The sequence below is a fragment of the Aplidium turbinatum genome, chromosome 15 (assembly GCF_918807975.1).
Source record: "Aplidium turbinatum chromosome 15, kaAplTurb1.1, whole genome shotgun sequence".
In the NCBI taxonomy this organism is placed as follows: Eukaryota; Metazoa; Chordata; class Ascidiacea; order Aplousobranchia; family Polyclinidae; genus Aplidium; species Aplidium turbinatum.
In genome coordinates this window covers 4,100,804-4,122,640 of record NC_137486.1, presented here as the reverse complement: position 1 = coordinate 4,122,640, position 21,837 = coordinate 4,100,804, and the positions used below count along the sequence as shown (strand labels likewise).

Below are 21,837 nucleotides of genomic sequence, written 5' to 3'. Positions count from 1 at the left end.
TCCTTTTAAAAGAGGACGTATGATAGCCCTACCATAGATGTTTGCTGTTACACCCCTTCATTTTCTTTGAATCACATTTTTACTCCATATTCACTCTGTCATTGTACAGTAGTCGATTCTATTGTGTGACGTATAATCTGAGAGAGTCAATTCTGGTTTCCTAGGTTACTTGCAGGAGAGCCGATCGTGAAATTGCACTACTGTAGTTCGTATTCAGTTTCGGTTTGTTTTTGTTTTTAACCATCACAACGAAAAACAATAGATGTCAAACATAGAAAAGGTAGAAGCGACATACATCGATCAACGTCTCGGATGCATTAATGATGAAAAATATCTAATATTCAATTTATTTTTCATTGCTGGCGCAAACAACAAGGAATGCAAAATATGATATGAACATCCCAGACAAAAACCACAAAGACGAGTTTTGTGATTTTGAATTTCATTAATGTTGAAGTAGATTTAGAATGATTGACAACAAAAGATGTATTTTTAGAGTAATGTTTCTATGAATTTTAAACCTGGCAATGAAATTCCAAACTCCTTTCTTCACTTTACTTTTTGTTCTTCATTTTCTACAAACGTCAACAAGTGAGTTATCTGTATGTAATAAATTTAACTTTCAGGCATATTGCATACGTGATATTACAGAAGCTACTAATTTGTTCAAATTTTAAGCTAAAACTGGGACGCTCTGTCTAAAAGCCACGTTGTTGTAGATCATAGTATCATGGCTCTATAAATATAGTGAAAACACAGGATGCAACGTAGTTCGTACCCTGAACAGTTCGTACCCTCAGTTTGTACACTGAAAAGATCGAGAGAAAAAATTAAAAAAAGCGTAAGTCGCTGATCGCAGTTTCCGCAAACATTTTAAAATTTTCCCCCTGAAAAGATCGAGAGAAAGATAGTACAAAGTCGCTGATCGCAGTTTCCGCTAACCGTAACGCTAACCCTCGCTGATCGCAGTTTTTGCAAACATTTTTCCGTAGTTTCCGCTTACCCTAACCTTAGAGTAATCTATGCTCTAACCCTCGCTGATTGCAGTTTCCGCAAACATTTTTCCGCAGTTTCCGCTAACCTTTACCCTAACTCTAACAATAGAGTAATCTATGCTCTAATCCTAACCCGCGCTGATCGCAGTTTTCGCAAACATTTTTCCGTAGTTTTCGCTAACTGCAATTTCCGCTTACCCTAACTCTAACCATCGAGTAATCTATGCTCTCTAACCCTCGCTGATCGCAGTTTCCGCAAATATTTTTCCGCAGTTTCCGCTAACCCTAACCCTCGAATTGTTTGCGGAAACTCCGAACAGCGACTTCGGCTTTGTGCTATTAAACTGTGATCAGCGACTTCGGCCTTTTTTAATTTTTTCTCTCGATCTTTTCAAGGTACGAACTGAGGGGTCTGCTACTATTCGATGAGTCTGATTCGGTGAGTTCCTAACCTCTAACCCCTAACTCCTAACCCCTAACCCTAAAACGGCAATGATAATTAGGCCACGGTACCCGATAATTAAAAAAAAAGATTGAAAAAATCCCCCGTTAAGGGATCGGACTCACCGAATCGGACTCACCGAATTGGGCCATTCCGGAACTGAAGGTACGAACTGTTCAGGATACGAACTGTTCAGGGTACGAACTAGGTTGCACCTGAAAACATATATATATACACCAGTAGTGCAACTAAGATTGTTTAGAAATAATATTAGATTTGATAATCACATCTTGGAGCAATATTGTTTGAATTGTTGCTTAGTTTAATTATTTAGAAAATAACGAATTCAACAGAAAATCCATAGTCTACTGCAGGCTAACTAAAATCATGTTGGCAAACAGTTCAGACTCTAAACTGGTTTCCTCATCAGTATACACTATGATTTTGTACTGGTCATGGCTTTGTAATGACAGTATAAACACTGTAAAATTTCTTTTAGCATTCCTTTTAAAAATGATCATCAGTTTATGGAGCATTTCAAATCTTATAATTTAAACATGTTGGATGTAGTTATAGGCTATAGAACAGGGGTAGCCAACACATTGATTGCCAAGTCTAAACTGGTCGACCGTGTTAGATTTTTTATTGACTTGACAATATGTTGCAGCAAATACGGCAATATCAAAAATGTGCAGATCACATCCACTTTTGTTTTGATTCAACTTATCTAAATGAATCTGCATTTTTATTTATAAATGTAAAAAAAACAACTTGCTGTGCTAATCAACCATTCCTTGGACGATTGCTTAAAGGCATCATTGACCAAACACACAGATGATTATTGATTACAACAAGCTGGTGACCAACATGATCACTCAAACAACTCACTGACACATTAGAAGAAATTTTAAGTAAATTCAATTATGAAAAAAAAAATTCATATTATAGACCTATTGTATTTTAATAGACTACATTAACTGAAACATGAATGCTCAGAAACAAACATAAAACATGAACTGCTCAGTGCTGACGTTAGTTAATGTGTGATATATGTAAATCCATTTACAGTAAAGGTGTCACAGAAAAAAACTTGTTTTATGAGTTTATTACCGACTCGTCGATCCAGTGCCAGATTACCCATAACGCTGAAGCTATAAGCCCACAAAAATTCGGCCCACCATAACAGAGCAGTACATTGCCTTGGACAGAAGTTGGACTGAGGTTGAAACCCACAAAACAGAGTTTGAACCAAATACCAAACCTGTGACCATTCACTCCATAGCGGCCAAATAGCTTGTTAGAGGTTTAGTTGAAATAAGATTATTATCCCCTTGCGAGCCAAAATAGGTCTTATTGTATAACTTGCAGCTGATTAAAGTATGGTGGATTGTCCAAGTCTCCCATTTTATTTGTTTACCAGTCGAGTGCAGTAAGACATGACAGTTACAGACATGTGGTCTTCAGCATATTTGTCTATCCCAAAAAATTCTTGACATTTGAAGAGGAAAATCTCTTCCATCATTGTCTGACAGTTTCACTTTCACAAATTGATATAAATCGAAATATTTTGATCATTTTTGCAGTGCAATAAATAACAGCAGTGGACACACACTTGAGCTTTTAGCTGGCTTCCTTGGTAGATTGAAAAAAATTTAGTTATTTTTCTTAATTGACTCAGATATTTTTCAGGTGATGTGAAGCGATTTGATGAGTTGTATGCCGATGGAATCGAAGCATATTGGAATGAGAATTGGGAGGGATGCATCCACTATTTAGAAAAGTCGTTGAAAAGCTACAGGTCAGTCTATTTTCACAATTTCTTATAATATGGTATGTGAAATTGATTGTTAAATAAACAATTAAACATGTATTATATATGATATTATATTGAACATTAATAGTTAATACATTGCAACATCAATGAGTACATGTCATTGTCATATATTGCTGTCTAATGTTTTGCACAGTGCCATTTGCGGAAATGATTGGTTAATGCCAAATAGACCATTTAGTTTACATTAATTTGAGGTGATATAGTTTTTATAATTGAAGATATAAAGCCTTTGTAATAAGTATATAATATTGATGTATTTTTGCAAATCCTTTCATATTGTTGCATCGGTTTCAGTTGAACTTAATAAGGTTCTATGTGCACAATTATTGTGACTGTTTGATTTTAACAGCGATTCTAAATGCAAAAGTCATGATTAAATCACAAACGTAATGAAGCACAGTATCGGGAAACTGAAATATCGATTCTTTACATTATTCCATCAAGCTAATGATAATTGCAAATCAAAGTTTTTATGTTTTCTTTTTCATAATTTGTTCTGTAGATTAATGCAACAAGGTATGAAGAACTGTTCATTAAATTGTAACACCATCGTAACTGACCCTTCACAACATCTTGGGAGTATTGAATATATTGTTAGTAAAGGTATGAACGCTTTTGATCAAAAATATCAACTTAAAATGTAACTAATCATAATTTATGTGCTTTTGCAAAATGTTGAACAGCATTTCCCAACCTAGAGTAGACGGACTCTCATGGATCCAAGTTTTTAGCAGATACATGAGTGACTTGAGTGTATTAGTTTCAGATAAAACTGTTAAAAGAAAGAATCGTTTTTGTGAAAATTTTGCACAGGATTACTCTTTGAAGCCTCAACACTCCAAACACTTGATAATTCATAAGGGATTCTTTGACCACAAAAAAATCAACATTTCTTTTATGTTAAATTTGTTTAAGCCTTCTTGTTTGCAAAGATGACTTGATGAGTTGTTTAATAAGGTACGGTATCGTAAAGGTCCCATATTCAAGTTGCTGAGCCTCAGGATATGAAAGATAAGGTTCTTAAGCACTAATCTTAATGTAAAAGCCTCCAGCACTAATGAGGATGGTTGGCTACTGGCTAGTTCCTTGCCTTCAGGAATTATGCCCACCCAATGTATTTTCACTCTAGGTAGAGGTGAGTGCTGAGCGGTGTTTAACAACCAGCTTAAGCGAGGTGTTGAACCACGTTTGCAATATTTGATAGTGAGTGCTTTGTCTACTAAGCCAGCACACCACCTGCTCAGAGCTCAAAGTGACAATGGCACAGTTTGGCACATTTTTACAAAATCCTTTTCTTTGCTTATTTCTGTGTGTCGTTGTGATCAGGGCTGTGGAGTTGAACAAAAGGTGCAAAACATTTTGGCTCTGTACTTCACAGACCTGCTTGTGATTGATGTGGATGAAAGCCTTCCTCATGATGATCCAAAGTCATGACCTTTCATTGTTTTTGTATAGGTGCTTGCCTGGAGAAATGCAATAAGGAATTATTTGGTCAATCAAATTTATTTGCTCGAATTTCCCAGGAAGCACTGGACTTGTTCAAGCACAAGAAACCTTATGTTTATTTGCAGTTTGCTTACTTCAGAGTAAGTCCTTTCCTTATGTTTCAACAAAAGTGTTTTGTTTGGATGAGCTACTGTTCTGATTGCAAATGCTGTTCTAATAGTAGTACCTTTATTGTGGCATTTTTAACTTTTCAAACTTACTGGTTGAAAATCATTTCTTTTTTTCAGAATGGAGACTTTTCCAAATCGCTTGCGGCTACTTATACATATACTCAGTATGACTCGGAGGACCACATGATGAATACCAACATGGAATACTTTCTAGAGAATGAGAACTCTACGGAGAAAATGTTTGTCAACCGGGAGCTGGCTCCACAAGTAGATGCTTATGATTCAGGTCTGCTACTCTATAGATTGTTTTAAAACGTTATTTTACGTAGAAGACTAAGGCTACTTGAGTGCTTAACAAATTTTATGCTCTTTACTAACAAATAGAAAAATTCTTGCAAAAGTTCAATAAGATTTATTTTCATGTAAACATAACATGGCATGAATTTTACACTGAACTTTTGTTAGTGCTTGAGGTATTTTTGAATGAAAGACATTTACTGCAGCGCAATAATGTTCAGCACAAGAAAACGCACGTTTGTCAGCAGCCCTAAAAAATGTTGACGTGACGTAATTGTAATGATAACTTGACACTCAAAATCAAACTTTCGGACATTGTAGCATCACGTCTCTGACGTAAAATATGGCAAGGTTGCTAAGAAAAAAAAACAGATGTTGCTATCTTAAGTGCATATGCTTTATGCTGCTTTTTTTAGTCAGCTTTTTGTTTTTGAACAATATTGCATCATCCATGCTTCAGCTTTGTGTTCGTTGTAGGTGTTGACGCTTTCAACAGAGAGGACTATGAAGATGCTGCGTCACAGTTTGAGGATGCGTTGACTAAGTATTTTGATGCTGAGCTTACCTGCAGATCAATGTGCGAAGGGGAATACAATTTTGGTTCTGATTATCCTGATGAAGCCACTCCTTTCTACAAACAAATAGTTGGTGAGTAGATTCAGATACATAGAATTCAGTGGACTCTTAGTATCTCATTTCTATCATAGCCTAGCGTACCACAATTCAGAAATAAATGTTCCTGCTATTACCAACCAAGTGTGGTACTTGATACGTGGTTTTCCCATTGATGGCGACTATGGTTTCCAGCACACGACGCAACATTGCATAAATACAATTATCGAGCTGTTTTTTTGCACGTACGAGCTTCGTACTGTGCTAATGTTATGAAGTTCGTTTTAAGCAAAGTGTTAGTTTCTGAGCTTTGTCGCGAAACTTAAAGCAAACAAGCCACCCACTAGTGGTCACTTTGTGGTTACCATTAGTAGTCTTGCGTTGCCATAATTGAGTTGTTAACTTTTTCAGTGGATGCCAGCTGACCACACCCCATTAGTTATTTTTACCTACATTGCCTTTATAAGTCATCAGCAGCTATACCTACCCACTCCCTCTGCTCCAACTTTGATGTTTTCATTCTGTCGATTGATTACTTTTCATTATTTAGTGATAAAAGTAACTGAAATAAGCCAGAAAGTTGTCACGTGTGTCTTATACAACGTTTACTTGCGAAAAAGTATTCACCTTTTCACCGTATGTATCATCAGCTTGGTTAATAAAACAATCGCTTAATCGGAGCTTGTTTCAATATCAATCGTTCCAATGTGTTTCAGTCCATTACAAAGCCGTGTTGGAATGCTACATGTCATGTCCGGCCGAGGCTGCTCGTGTCTCAAGGAAGTCCACCCTGAGGAATCATCTTCCCAATCATTACCAGTTCCTTCACTTGGTCTACTATGAATGTAAGTTGTTCGCGTTCCAATCAGCATCTGAAAAAGAATTCACATAAACTAGAATTGGTCTAATTTGTCCTAACGGAATGGGAGGTATGCGCGTCATGGATGATGAAACTAAAGACTGGCTGGCGGCTGCTCTCTAGTAGCCTTCCAGTGTAGTCCGAAAACATCGTGAATCTGGGGCAAAGGATAAACCCTTGATTTCAAAGGCTTACACGAGACGACGACGTCTAATTTAAACTGAACCGAACCGCAGTCTATTTTGGGTTATAATGTTAGCTATTGTTGTTTTATCTTGTTATTTGACATAATTGAGTGTTGAATAGGCCTATAAAATTTAATACGTCTGGTGTCCTGTTTGCTGAGAAGCGTTATATTCTTCTTGTTATAGTCGTCATTTTATTTACGTTGAATATATGTAACTCGTGACCAGCGTCACTACATAATCACCGTTCAGCGTTTTCTGGTACAGACGTTGGAATTGATTACCACCGCACTGCGCGTGTAATCAATTGAGCGTTCTGTACCACGTTCCTCAGTTGATTGTTTTGCGTTTCTTTCTTACTATATATTGCGTTGATTTTATACACTGAATCAGTAAGTAACAAGAGGTAAATGGTTTTCTCACTTGGTTGGCTATCGCTACAATTATTATTGTTTATTTTATATTAAACGTCTGGAAATACAACAGACATTTAACTGGCGTCGTCGGCAGGATCTTTACAGAATTTCTACAGGATTTTAGAAACATGGAGAAACTGATCGAAGTCCTGCAACAACAAATTGCCAACCAAGAACGCCAGACGAAGGAACAAATTGCCAGACAAGAAGAACGTCACCAGGAACGTCAAGAAGAACAAGAAAGGCGCCACCAAGAACAACTACGAGAAATACGAGCCCAAACTGCGAGATCACAGCCAACAACAATACAACAACAGGTATCTTTACCTAAGTTCGTAGCGTTCGATGCCACCACTGAACTGTGGGCAGACTATTGGAAGAGGTTTAACACCTTTGTAGCAGCACATTCAATCGCACAAGACAAAATGCCCCAGGGTTTTCTCACTTGGTTGGCTATCGCTACAATTATTATTGTTTATTTTATATTAAACGTCTGGAAATACAACAGACATTTAACTGGCGTCGCCGTCACCAATCAATCACCTACAATCTACAAGATGTTAACAAATTTGGCTGCGCAGGAAACAAACCCAAAAGAAGTCAACGATCTCACCATGACGGAAATTACAAATTACATGGCTCAACAATTCGACCCAAAACGCTTCATCGTGAGGGAGCGATTCCGTTTCTGGAGCGAAATGAAGCGCAAGCCCGGTGAAACAGCTCAAGAACTAGCCATCCGCATACGTCAGGCAGCTGCCACCTGTGACTTCTCGTCCATTTCAAATCCATTGGACGAAGCTTTACGTACTCGTTTTATTTGTTCAATAGGTAACGAGGCGGTGCTTAAGGCGTTATTCAAAATCAGAGCTGATGAACTTACTTTCAAACGTGCGGTGGAGGTTGCATCAGAAACCGAAGAGGCAGCCAAGGTGGCCAAAGAAACTGTTTACGGCACTCCATCAGTACCAGTTGCGAAAGTAAGGACCATCAGCAAACCTCCAAAAACTAGGCAACTTACAGGTACTTTCTTTTCTTCTAAAAATAAAGAATGCTATCGCTGTGGTAATTCCAACCACAACGCCAATGACTGTAGGTTTAAGAAAGCCACTTGCCATTTCTGCAATATTACGGGACACTTACAGAGTGTTTGTAGAAAGAAAGCTAGACAGTTCAAACCTTCTAAGGTAAATTGTATCGAGGAAATTAACATGCTTTCTAGTTCTTGCAGAAAACCTCGAAATTCAAAGTTGGAAGTACCGATATCCATTAATTCGGTAACCACACACTTAGAACTGGACACTGCTACGAATGGAAATTTCCTTTCCAACGACGTCTGGACTCGGGTAGGCGCACCTCAATTGCAAGCACCAGTGTCGCAGTTCCAATCTGCTACCAAGCATCTAGTACCAATCACGGGTTCTTTCACGGCCCGGGTAACTTGTCCTTCCACGGGAAGGTCAGATAATATTTCTTTTGTAGTCACGACAGTCAAAGGACTAAACTTGCTAGGTCGTGATGCAATCTCGTCTTTAGGAATTTCTATCGATAAATTCCTTCTGTCTAACTGTTCTACTTTACAGAGCATCCATTCATGCGACAAGCCTGATAAGAGTCTGGAGAAGGCATGCTCCCTCTTATGTGACGAGTTCAAAGATGTTTTTAAGCCTGAACTCGGGTGCTTACGAGATTATGAACTAGACATAGATTTTAAGTCTGATGCTAAACCTGTTTTTCTCAAACCTAGGCCTGTACCTTTCGCGCTAAAGGAGGACTTAGCACAAGCCTATGATTCGGGCATTGCACGTGGTGTATAGACACCAGTTCAGTTTTGCGATTGGGGCACACCGGTTGTTCCAGTCCGTAAGCCTTCAAACTCTTCAGGAGCGAAGGCCAAGTTACGCATTTGTGGCGATTATTCAGTCACGGTGAACCCTTCCCTGAAGACCCATCGTCACCCGTTACCCTTACCAGAAGACTTAATGCAAAAGTTGGGTGGTGGGTACGGTTTCAGCAAGATAGACTTGGCTGATGCCTACAATCAGATTCGACTTGGTCCTGACAGTCGAAAACGACTCGCATTAAGCACTCACCGTGGCGTACTTTTACAAAATGTTTTACCTTTTGGCATATCTTCTGCTCCAGGTTATTTTCAGAAGATCATGGACGACCTTACAGCCGACCTTCCAGGGGTCGCAGTCTACCTAGACGACATTCTTGTCAGTGGCACTACTGCTGAGGAGCATCTCCAGAATCTTAGACGGCTCCTCGATCGACTTCACTCAAAAGGCCTGAGGTGTAGGAAAGACAAGTGTAAGTTTGCACAACCTCAGGTAGAGTATCTCGGACACATTTTGTCCAGGCTGGGCATCTCCAAAGGTCCCAAGGTAAACGCCGTACTGGAGATGTCTGCCCCCACTGACGTATCTTCTCTTCGTTCGTTTTTAGGTTCCTTACAATTTTACTCGAAGTTTCTACCGTTGAACGCTTCTACTGTAGCAGAACCACTATACCATCTCACGAAAAAGGACATTCCTTGGAGATGGGGAAAACAAGAGGAAAACTCTTTTGTTCAGCTGAAGCATTATCTTTCTACTGATGAAGTTCTTACACATTTCAATGCGTCACTTCCGGTAGGTATCGCATGTGATGCTTCTAGTGTGGGCATCGGTGCTACTTTGTTTCACCGTTACCCAGATGGCACAGAACGGCCTATAGCAAACGTTTCAAAGATATTAACAGCTTCGCAGAGAAACTATAGTCAAATTCAAAAAGAGGCTTTGTCGATAATTTTTGCGCTAAAGAAATTCTATCAATATCTTTTTGGTAGATCATTCATTTTGGTCACAGATCATAAACCATTGCTTAGTCTTTTTGGCCCGACCAAATCGACACCTTCTTTGGCAGCAAATCGTTTGGCTCGTTGGGCACTCTTTTTGTCGCAATTTACATGCACTATTGAGTACAGGAAGACGAAGGATCATCAAAACGCTGATGCTTTGAGTCGCTTACCAGCAGGAGGGGATAAAGTCTTCGATGAAGAGGAAAGTGCGGATGACATTGATATCGTCTGCGCTATCGATGCTTTGGATTTGCAAGTCCAGACCCCAAATGCTGCATCACTACGTAAAGAATCTTCTAAAGATCCTATCATTTCCACGGTAATGCGTTTCATTCATGAAGGATGGCCGGCCAAGTCTTCTCCACAAGACCCGGTCGAACCGTTTCGTAAGTACGGAGACTCTCTTTCTACTTGTTACGGATGTCTACTTTACGGTTCCAGAGTGGTCATCCCGTCCAAACTTCGTCCTTCCGTCCTTCAATTGCTTCATGAAGGACATTTCGGCATTGAGAGAATGAAGCAGTTGGCAAGAACGTCCGTCTACTGGCCAAACATCGATCGAGACATAGCGGAACTTTGTCACAAGTGCAGTACCTGTGGCGAATATCAACCGCAATCTAAAACCCAGGTCCAATCATGGACGGTTCCAGAAGCACCGTGGAGTCGCTTACACATAGATCATGCGGTAGAATTCATGGGTTACCATTGGTTACTCAGCATTGATGCTTTTTCTAAATACCCATGTATTCATGCTACTACTTCCTTATCTTCAACAGCTACTATCAACCTGCTAGAAGAAGATTTTGCTCATTTCGGCTATCCCCATACTATAGTTACCGATAATGCTACTACTTTTAAATCCACAGAATTCCAAACTTTCTGTAAGGAGAGGGGTATGGTACACATCACGGGTGCACCTTACCATCCGGAAACCAATGGAGCGGCGGAGCGCCTCGTACGTACGTTCAAGCAAGCACTTCGCAAATCTTCCCTGCCCCCGAAACAAGCAGTCTTGGAATTCCTACAGCAATATCGACGCACGCCAACTCCGAGTGGCTACTCTCCAAGCCAATTACTCAACAATCGTCAGATTCGAACCAAGATCGACACGCTTCTCCCCACATCGTCTCAAGTGGTACCCCGACAAAAACCTCACAACACGGACGCCTCCGAAGGTACAAAACGGCATTTCAAACCGGGAGATCCCTGTTACGCGCTATCATTCACACCACGACGGAGCCAGGATCCTCGTTGGGTTCCAGCCGAGGTGATTAAGCGACAGGGTAGCCGAATCTTCCTGGTACGTCTGCTGCCACATGGTCCGACGTGGAGGCGCCATATGGACCAACTGCAACCTCGCTATGCATCATCGGAGGACCAGGAGCCGGGAGAAACTCCTGCACCAACAGTCGACTCCTCCCCTGTCTCCACCTCAGCTCGAACGGATTCGGACGACACACCGACTGTACCGGAATTCGGGCCACACAACCCACGAAGGTCGAGCCGTCGCCGCAGACCTCCGGCCCGTTTCGGACTTTGAGTTTTATTGTTTAATTCGGTGTCTTTTGTTCATATTTTTCTTTGTGTATAAAAATTATCGGGGAGGTGTTATAGTCGTCATTTTATTTACGTTGAATATATGTAACTCGTGACCAGCGTCACTACATAATCACCGTTCAGCGTTTTCTGGTACAGACGTTGGAATTGATTACCACCGCACTGCGCGTGTAATCAATTGAGCGTTCTGTACCACGTTCCTCAGTTGATTGTTTTGCGTTTCTTTCTTACTATATATTGCGTTGATTTTATACACTGAATCAGTAAGTAACAAGAGGTAAATGGTTTTCTCACTTGGTTGGCTATCGCTACAATTATTATTGTTTATTTTATATTAAACGTCTGGAAATACAACACTTCTAAAGATAAGAACTGTTCGATTAATTCACTGCTTGGCAAAGCGATTTATTTTGTCCACAACACGAGTCGACGTGGCATGCGAAGCGCTTTTAGTGTGTAGCTTTCAGATTGCACCGGTTTCTAATAAACGTTCGCCTGTGATCAGTTGAACACACCTTGCAGTGTCGTGAATGATGCAGCTACTGCTTAGTCGTAAGACCTGCACCACACAGGTTCCAATGACGGGTTGGAACCCACAAGCCAATCAACGTTTTTACATCTCTATTGAATGATGGTGCAACGGATAAGGCGTTGGCTTTCCAATTATTCAAACCTGGTTCGACTCCCCGCTTCAGCTGGTTGTTGAAAACACCGCTCACCTCCACCGAGAGTGTAATAAATTTGTGGGCATAATTGCTGCAGGAAAGGCGGCGGAGAGAAAGCTTAGTACCGAAGGCTTAGTACAATGAGAACCTTATCTTCTCATACCCGACACTTGAATCAAGTATGGGACCATCTTTACGTTTTTTTTAGTGAATGATATGAAAAAAGCTGCCGAGTGCGCCAAGTCCTATCTGCTTTTCTTTCCACAAAGCAAAATATTTGAAGAGAGACTGAAGCACATCATAGATAGAGAAGCTACTCAACCCAGAGAGGTAACTTGATCTTGTCCCATCTTTTCAAATTATATTTCACATTAGTTTTATGATAAAAATTCAAAATATTTTCGACTGTATCATAATCATTCTGTGCGCAATTATTTTAATGTTCCATTGATATTTTGTAATTCTTATTTATCAACCATCAGTACTTCAAGGGATTAGCTTTGATTGTACGTCCATGTATTGTACCCACTATACTGAAGGTCAAGAGGTCACTATACAATACATACCTGTCAAGTGACAGGTATGTATAGCTAGAAAACACGTCACTTTGGTCACGTTATCCAAGACTCTTTGTGGTCTGCGCGTTTATTTGACTACTCCCTGCTTCAAAAAAGTTGCAGCCGCGTAGAAAATCTGCTTTTTCAATGTCATGTATATTACTCCACCGAGCCGAGAGTAGCTTTGTTGGATATATCGTTCCACATTTCCTTCATCACCTTTCTAATTAATTTGATTTCCAGGAAGCGCTCAATTTTGATCACAAGCTTCAACTGCAAGCCGCCTTGCTCAAGTATATCTATGAGAACTTTGGAATTCGGAACTACGATGTTGATATGCTGAAGATATACCGGAACGAAGACGATGCTAGTCCTGGGACTGATGAACATTTATTGGAAGGTGATACACAAGAGGAAAAACTATCTGATGATGAAGCAATCATCCAAGAAGAGGAAACCCCACCGGAAGGTATTTTGTCTTCCTAAAACCCGTGTAATGTTTGGTTTCTAACGTCTACAAGCGCAGGTAAAGCACCGAGCATTATTACTTGAAAGTTGAAAATATGGTTTTACTTTTATGGAGGTACTAGTGGGAGCAAAACAGAATTTAGATGATGATGACATCGATCAGGAATGCAAATGTACAATAAAAAGTTGCAGTCAAGGACTTCAAATTCTGTATTTGACTTACATAAGCTTTTACTTATTTTACAATCGCTAATTCCTCTACGTTACAGCGTTAATGGCTTTATTGCTACCTTCTTCACTTTGCACGATATTTGTTGTTGATTCTTTTTAAGAGGTTCTTCAAGAAGATGAAGACGATGGATACAACAGCATCAGTGCCAAACAGGAGGATATTATTTCGTCCAATGATCAACACAATGAGAGAATGGAAACGCTTAAACAGAAGAAACTTGAGGAAAGAGACATTTTGCGACACGTGAGACGGACAATAAGATATTTCGTATTCGCTTCAGTATTACTCCAGCCGGTAACACTTGTTTATTTTACATTGCTGCAACATGTGACGACGTATCAAATGTTTCAAACTTTGCTAACTGGAACCAAGTTTCTACTTGGGCAGATGCAACTGAACCGCGCAAAGAAGCAATTGAGTTTGAAAAAATTCGGCAATTTTTGTTTGTTTCTACTTGCACAGTTACAAAATCATAATCAACCTGGAGGTCTCAATATTTGGCTTTCATTCAATATTCAAGGTCTCTACTTTTGTATGGGGCCGTAAAATTCTCGTTATATTTAGTCGATAGGATGTTGGTGTTGCCAGGTCTGCCACTTCTTTACCTTCCCTTAACAATCCAGCACCAATTGATTTATCCTGCGCTGGCATTCTTCACCACATGTTTCTCCAGCATGGCATTTCTGTAAGCCCGCTTTATCAATCAACATGCAAATCACCCGCGCAAGTCAAAGGAGAAAACAAGAGTGTGGTTGGTGGTACGATGCTTACCCTATCAATGCACTTCTTTTATCTGTCCTTCTTGAATCTCATCAAATGCTCCAGGCTAATTTTTTTTTTTAATTTCTGCGTAGTTTCTTTATCAATTACATCTCGTTTGGACGAGTGTGAATGAGAAGGAAGAACAAATTTAACTCTTCTTCTTCCAGAAAGGCGACGTGGACGTTTCTCAACTTCCCTTTCGGCAAACTATCGACTCCAAGTTCTTGATTGACGTGGTCGATGGGTCATCATTTTCCACTCCACCCATCTCTGAAGGTCCGCTTCTCTTCCAATCTACTCTTCTTGCCAATTCATCACAGATGGCGGGTCCTTTACGCTTTGCATTGGATGATTTTGCAACTGAAGATGAATGCCATCAGCTGGTGGATCTTGAACTTGTGAGTCGTGGACTAATTTTTTGGTTTCAAAATTGTGTTATTTTTGTGTGACCCTGTCTTTATGCAACCTGATAGCAATGCATATCTGTAATGGATACAACGCTATATTAAAAACATACATTGTTATTATAAAACAATGAAAACTATTAATACTACAAAAAGTGCTCAATGCTAAGCAAAAAAGCAAAGCAGAGCGAATTAAATCAAATCTAGTTATTAGTATCTGAATCCTTAACAGCCTGTTTCACCCTAATAACTAGATTGTTATTATGATTATTATTGTTCTCAATTGAAACGCGTTATTTGTGTTGTTCTTTCACAGACCGGTGGCGTATCAGGGGACGGGTACAAGGGTACAACTTCCCCCCATACCCAGCACGAGCTCTTTCAAGGCATCACTGTCCACAGGGCAGCTCAGGTTAGTAGTTGGTTTGTTAGTCGTATCCACGCTTACACTCGGTTGTTGAAGATTTACTGTAGATTAAGTGGATGGGAAGGCAAGAAACCAATATTCGTGGTCACCTTCAGGCATGCCTTGGTAGTTGGCTGCAGCGGACAATAATAATAATAATCGTGTTTGTATTTGCGCCCATTGCGATAACATACAGTACACTGCGATCACAGATGCGATACAACAGACGACAGGAAGCAACGAAGTGACATATAGTCTTCGAGTCAGCTGCTCCCATTATTTTGGAATGCCATTAAGTGTCTTTGCCGAGACACAGTCGTGTGCTCTGGAGCGGTGTCGAACCCAGCTCCTTTCGAACGTCGCGCAGACGTTCTCACCACTCGGCTACGCAGCCGACAAGTCGGAAACAAGATGTGAAGTTGTGTTTCGGCCTATCAACAATCACTTTGTTACTGGAACAAAACTGATCACCATTTTATGCGTTTTCAAGATCGCACGAAATGTCTACCAGCATATGCGTCGATTTTACCAGAAAACTGACGAGTTCACTGCATTTCATTGATTGTACGAACCGTTGAATCAATCTGCCTTACGTACTGGATTGTTTTTGTGCAAACGTGATCAGCTTTTGAAAGATCATCTTATAATATTATCGCCTGACTATATGACATATGGACCGAGGCGCAATGACCTATCAATGCTAACCAATACTCAACAATTTCATTAATATTGATTTCTTATTGGTGCATTTTCAGTTGGCCCAAACGGGTCATGTCACTACGAGAGCTGCTCGACTATACTATGACGTCAGCGAACGAATACGTCAGCAAGTCAAAGCTTACTTCAAACTGGACCAGGAACTTTACTTCGACTACACTCACTTGGTATGCCGCACGGCGCTCAGTTATGACGGTGAGAGACCATACCAACTGAGTTGTGTCGCTTAGAAACTGTTGTTTTATCAGCAATTTTTTAGCTTAAACACGGTCTTTGCTTCATCTTATCATGACCCACCCTCTAGTACAGTGTTTCTCAAACTTTTTTAGTCCATCGCCCCCTTTTCATTATTGAAATAAAATTTCGCCCCCCTAATTCTCTCAAGTAAAATAAACATTGATAATAATAGAGTGATAGACAAATTTAGTTTTGGGAATTTAATCAACGAAATTGACAGTAACATGATAATATTCAATGGGATGGTTGAGCGTGGCGACTTTTACAAAGTTTTGAAATGTTTGGCGACATCTTTGTAAGATAGAGTCGAAGATCATCCGGTTTATGAACTAGCAAGCGATTTCTTTGCTTTGAAAGCATCAATGTCACAGCCGAAAACCCCTTTTCAACCATATATAAAGTAGGAAACGACAAAATCCACATTCTAGCCTCTTTCCAGAGAAGCTCATATTTGCCAGTAACCTGGCACCAAAACAAATCGTATCGATCCTTTTTGAATTTCACTCTTGACCCATCATCTGTTTGCATATCAATGAACTGCTCTTGAAGTTCCACTTCTACAGTATGTCTGTAGGTACGGTAGAAAATGGTTGTACCAACCAGTTTGGAACATGGAGGTCCACGAGATCTGCAAAGCGAAGTTTCATGTCTTTATGAAGCATACCCTATCTAAATGTGAGCAGTATTTTTGCCGTTGCTCTTCTGTAATAACATTCGCAAAATCTTCTCGCTCAAATTGGGAAACTGAGTTAAGACACTTTGACCTGCTCTTTTATCTTGTTGTGCATTAAATATGCTTGATGCCCGAATATCTGTAGGAAGACTGAGCGCAAGTTTTTTCTTGTTCTCATATTATGAACAAAACGCACATATCCAAGCAGCAGCAGCGATACATTGTCGGTCAAGTTGGATTCATCTATTTGCAGTAAATGGTTTGCGCGTTGGACTGCTATTAGCAGGTTGGACTGTTATTGGTGGTTTGATAAATTCGCCCCCTTCGAGTGTTTTCGCCCCCCGATCGCCCCCTTTGATTTTTTCGCCCCCCTGGCGCTCGAAATCGCCCCCAGGGGGGCGAATTCGCCCACTTTGAGAAACGCTGCTCTAGTATATGCAGCTGATTTGTAGATGTTGAGCTGTGGTATTTCATCCAAAAGTTTTTGTGCAATATTAAGCTGTCGCAAATAACGTTGAATTGCGTCGCCTTCATTCGTCGAAGTGGAAGGTAAATCTTTCGTTATCACAGGAGATGAGACACACTCTGACAGAAGCGAATTAATATCTCACTTGCTTTAAAGAACAACAAGAACGTATTTAACCCATTAACCAGTCAGCCATTTGAAAAAACATAACCAGCTTGTTGTAACAGCTAACCTCGGTCCACGCACGGACAACAGTCACCCGGTACACGGCGATAACTGCAACTTGTACGACGATGGAACATGTGAAAAGGCCGCACCCGCCTACACTTGGAGAGACTACAGTTCCATCATGTACCTCAACAGCGACTTCGAAGGCGGCCGATTCTTTATGACCGATGGCACTGGCAAGCGCGTCATTGTAAGCCGCAAAAAACTTATTATTTCATTCATTCTTGTGTCGATTGGCCACAGTATCACACAATTGAAGTCAAGTCAATTTATTTTGTTTCAACAGCGCCATATATTACCAAACAAGCAGAGTAAATGTAATCGTCAAAACAATGCAGTGTTCAATTGTTGGTTAGATTACGGCGCAATCAGGATGATAGCGAAAGACCATAAGCAGTCATCTAGTCAGCCACCACCCCATCACAGTAAATCTAACTACACATTCATACGCACAGGTGTGCAGAGGCAGGCACAGTGGCACACTATTTCAATGAATAAAAAGGGTTCGCCACTGAGATTGAGAAACAACTGCTGTTGGTTTGCCACTTCCTATTGATATGAAACACCGGCTTTATGTTGTTTTCCAAAGAACTTGAAAGTTCATTTCATTTTGTTGTGTTGGCGAATGAACTAAAATATACAAAACACAAATCATTTGCACTACAAGGATGATAACGAAACACCGAAAGTTCACCAAAGTCAGGTGCCACCCAAACATTTAAACAAAACATCAAAAATTAAGAACAATGGTTAACAGACAGATAATACCGGTGCTTAACGCAATACATAACAGTGAAATAACAAAACATAAAGACTATGTACAAGGAGGTAAGCAAATGGTATGCAAATTGACAGGCTGACCAATCACATCCATTTTAACTTCACGATAGGGACTTCCCTTACTATTGCGTTCGTATGCGATGCAGGAGCGATGCTAATGCTTGCAAACCTAACTGGAGTACAAAATATTTATCACAAAGTTCTTTTTTACAGTAGAACTTCATCACACAATTGAGTTAACTTAAGGCTAGTCAAGTACTGAAGTAACCGCCTGATAAGGAAGCTGAAAATTTAAATTCATCTAAAACTTGCTTGAAAACATTTACGGTATATTTTAGTGAACAATATCACCGAATCATTTATTTTGTCACCATTGGTATGTATAGAACCCAGGGCATAGTTTACACTGTGGATGTGGCGCTGTATAAATGCTATTGTTTGTAGCAGTTGACATTTTTCAGGAACAACCAATTAATTTTTTTCATTATTTCGGCTTGGTCTAAAAGCAACTGAATATCTGTGAAGAAAATCTGTCTGGGAAATATCAAGCAACTTGTTTCTCTTTCAGATGCAAATGGCGCCGAAGTGCGGCAGAATGGTGGCTTTTTGCGCGGGTGGCGAATGTCTTCATGGTGTGAAGCCAGTGGTTAGAGGACGCCGATGCGCAATGGCGTTGTGGTTCACTCTCGATCCTTCCCATGATGAACAGGTGAGACGGTCAGTGACACATGTTCGTTCTCGACATGTCACAGTTGAAATTGTCAAAAGAAAGTTTGTTGAAAGCTGTTGTGGACTCGTGGTGTGGGCGTAACCAACTAAGGAGAACGTGAGCACATTTCCAATTCAATTTTCCCATGTGGCCTGCTCTTGCGGTCCTTCCTCTATTATTGCACAGTTTCTTATGAAGCTTTGCAACGAACATATTCCATGACATCGGTGCTTGGCGGTTTCTAGCGCTGTCTGGTCATGCCAACGCTGGCAATCTTGTGTCCGTCCACAACAGGACGCGGTGGTTATGCGCGTTTTTGGATGAGAAGGTCAAACGCTGACTGTGGGTACATTTGTGGACAATTCATTTAGGATATTTCCGTGTGGCAGTTTCAAAATCGTTGATTTGAGTTGTTGGTTTGGAATTTTGAATCTTTATCCTCGCACTTACAAAGCCTTGATAGGTTATTTCTGGTAGCTTCGCATACTTGTAGAGGCTTTTGACATAGCGCCGGTTACCGAGATTGACAGAGTGAAGTTTCGGATTGTTGAAATTATATTGCCCGGGAATTATTCCATCCACTAGGTGCCGCTAAATGAAGAGCAGTCTTGAAATGCGTTGCTCAAACGCACACCCCGAGAGCCGAATCAGCGCCGCGTGATATTTAGTCGAGTGGTTAACCACTGAGCTTTCCACAATGTTGCTGAAGAAAAACACGAATTATTCGCATCTTAATATTCATTTTTAAAAATCGAAAAAGTTTAGCATTTGTTTAAAACGTAACCGAATAAAAGAGTGGATACGATTCCAACGCGTGGCACGAGAAAGCATGGCGGCATCTACGTGGTGGTGAGACTTGTGCATTGTTTCTTGCTGCTGCTGCTGCGTCACAGATACTTTCATGAGTGAATAGTAGCCTTACAGCAGTGCTTGTGTGTGTGTGCTTTTTATTTTAATCTTCCCTAATTTTCAGCTGCGAGTTGAAGCGAAGGACATTCTCGATAGCATTTCTTCCAAAGACGAGTTGTAACGCTTAACAATAATGGACCCCCTAAAGTTTATATGCTTGATGACAAGAAGGTTTGGGGAACCTAAAAAGCCAAGAAAACGTCAATTGACAAAGTACGACGGTTGCCAAAGTTCATGGTGATCTATTTTGCAGCTTAGATTTACAAACACAACTTAACTTTTGATACGATTTTATAACTGTAGTCACTGTTTTATAGTTGCCTTACGATCGGTCAACCCCCTGGTGCAATCATGTTATGCAGTATAAGCTTTGTTTTGTGTTCACAATCATTTACATTTTACACACTGCAAGTACTTTTGAGAAGCTTGTTTGTAACAGCATAATTTTATCGCTTTCTCCGTCCCGGTTTGGTGCTCACCGTTAAAGTTTGTGTTTATTGACGAACTTGTTATCATTTCTACGGATTTTTTCACCACAGCATTGCAGATTCTTGTTTTTCCTTCCGGTTTCCCTATTAATTTACATAAGATAATAACCCATTAACTTGAAAAGGCTATTATCCCCGTGTTGCCATTCTTGGTTTTGAACTATGGTTTACTTCATCTCAATGCTTGAACGCTGTAATGTCGGCTATGCTTTCACTTTGTATCAGCCGCTTTTATGGATGGACACAGAAGAATAACCAGTTTCAAAATTTAACGTCTCAAGATGGTTTGTCGTCTGGTGACTCGAGGTAACTGTGAAACTATTGAATTATTGTCTAGGTTTTACGAACGTGCCAAATCTTGTATTTACTGAATCATTTCGGTCTCAAGCACGGCACAACTTTCGCATTTTGTTGCTTCTACCTTTTAGTAGGCTCTTTTACCCTGCTATGGCAAGTATTATATTTTGCTTTTATGGTCAGAAATAAAACGTAAAACTGAATTGAGATGTCAAAACGTTAATTATATTTTATTGGAGTATTCTATAAAGCTTTTCTATGAAGAGGCTTTTGACGCAGGGCCGGTTACCGAGATTGACAGAGTGAAGTTTCTAATTAATTGAAGTGTTAGTGCTGGGGAATTATTCCATTCACTAGGTGCTGCTGAAGAACTTCCTATACCGCATCACTTTTGTCCGAATCGGCATCAACTCGGTTTGAAAGTGATTATCTCCTAGTAACTTGGGCTACATGTCTACACGGTCACGCTTTGCCATTTGAAAAATTAATGTATATATCGCTTTCAGTAGCATAGCCTATAGCTTAAGCAACTTTTGCTGAGCAATGAGCATGGTAAAAAACACATTCCGATCAACACAAAACAACCTTCAGTAAATTATTTTCAAAGTAATAGTGTACCACCAGTCAAGTGCTTGCGTACCGGTACACATGCCACAGTTTGTGTAGCACTGGCCTAGAGAGTTAGCGCTAAGGAATACATTTCGATGACTTGAGTTCGATTCTCACCCTTGTCATCTATTTTTTCTTCTGTAATTACCAAAGTTCAAAGCACTGATCAACTCTCTGGCTGAGTGCTAGAAGGGTCACAGTGGGACCGTAGCCGCTTAAACATGCTCTGATTGGTTGACGGTGTCATTGGATCTTACTGAAAATAGACATGTTAAAGTGGCTACCATTTCAAACAACCCCTTCCACTCCCATCCAGTAGGCTACAAAGCTGTTTTACCGGACTAATTTGACTCCATAGCAATAATACTGTAGGTGATGTAGGCTAAACGAGGGTTACCGGTACATGGAGTTTAATGTGCAGGCTAGGTCTTTTTAACGTTCCAACTTTAAGTCCCACACAACAGACAGCTAGTAGGCTAGCCTATGCTTTGCACTTCGCGTCCACGACAGACAGTTGCATAGGTCTATAATTATTGAGATTTTACACCCATCTTTTCAACAATCAATGCATGTGC

At 40.2% G+C, this 21,837-nt stretch overlaps 1 protein-coding gene across 1 annotated transcript; it reads left to right on the top strand.

Moving 5' to 3' along the window:
• Positions 1 to 478: 478 nt before the first annotated feature.
• LOC145784777 (prolyl 3-hydroxylase 1-like) lies at positions 479 to 20,881 on the top strand. The gene is made up of 16 exons (XM_082596629.1): positions 479 to 591; positions 3,127 to 3,235; positions 3,774 to 3,874; positions 4,727 to 4,857; positions 5,005 to 5,173; positions 5,662 to 5,832; positions 6,513 to 6,641; positions 12,529 to 12,650; positions 13,121 to 13,346; positions 13,678 to 13,820; positions 14,507 to 14,737; positions 15,060 to 15,155; positions 15,905 to 16,061; positions 17,470 to 17,660; positions 18,819 to 18,959; positions 19,933 to 20,881. Exons 1-16 carry the CDS (start codon positions 528 to 530, stop codon positions 19,987 to 19,989), a joined length of 2,238 nt encoding a protein of 745 aa, XP_082452755.1. The 5' UTR covers positions 479 to 527; the 3' UTR covers positions 19,990 to 20,881.
• Positions 20,882 to 21,837: the final 956 nt, after the last annotated feature.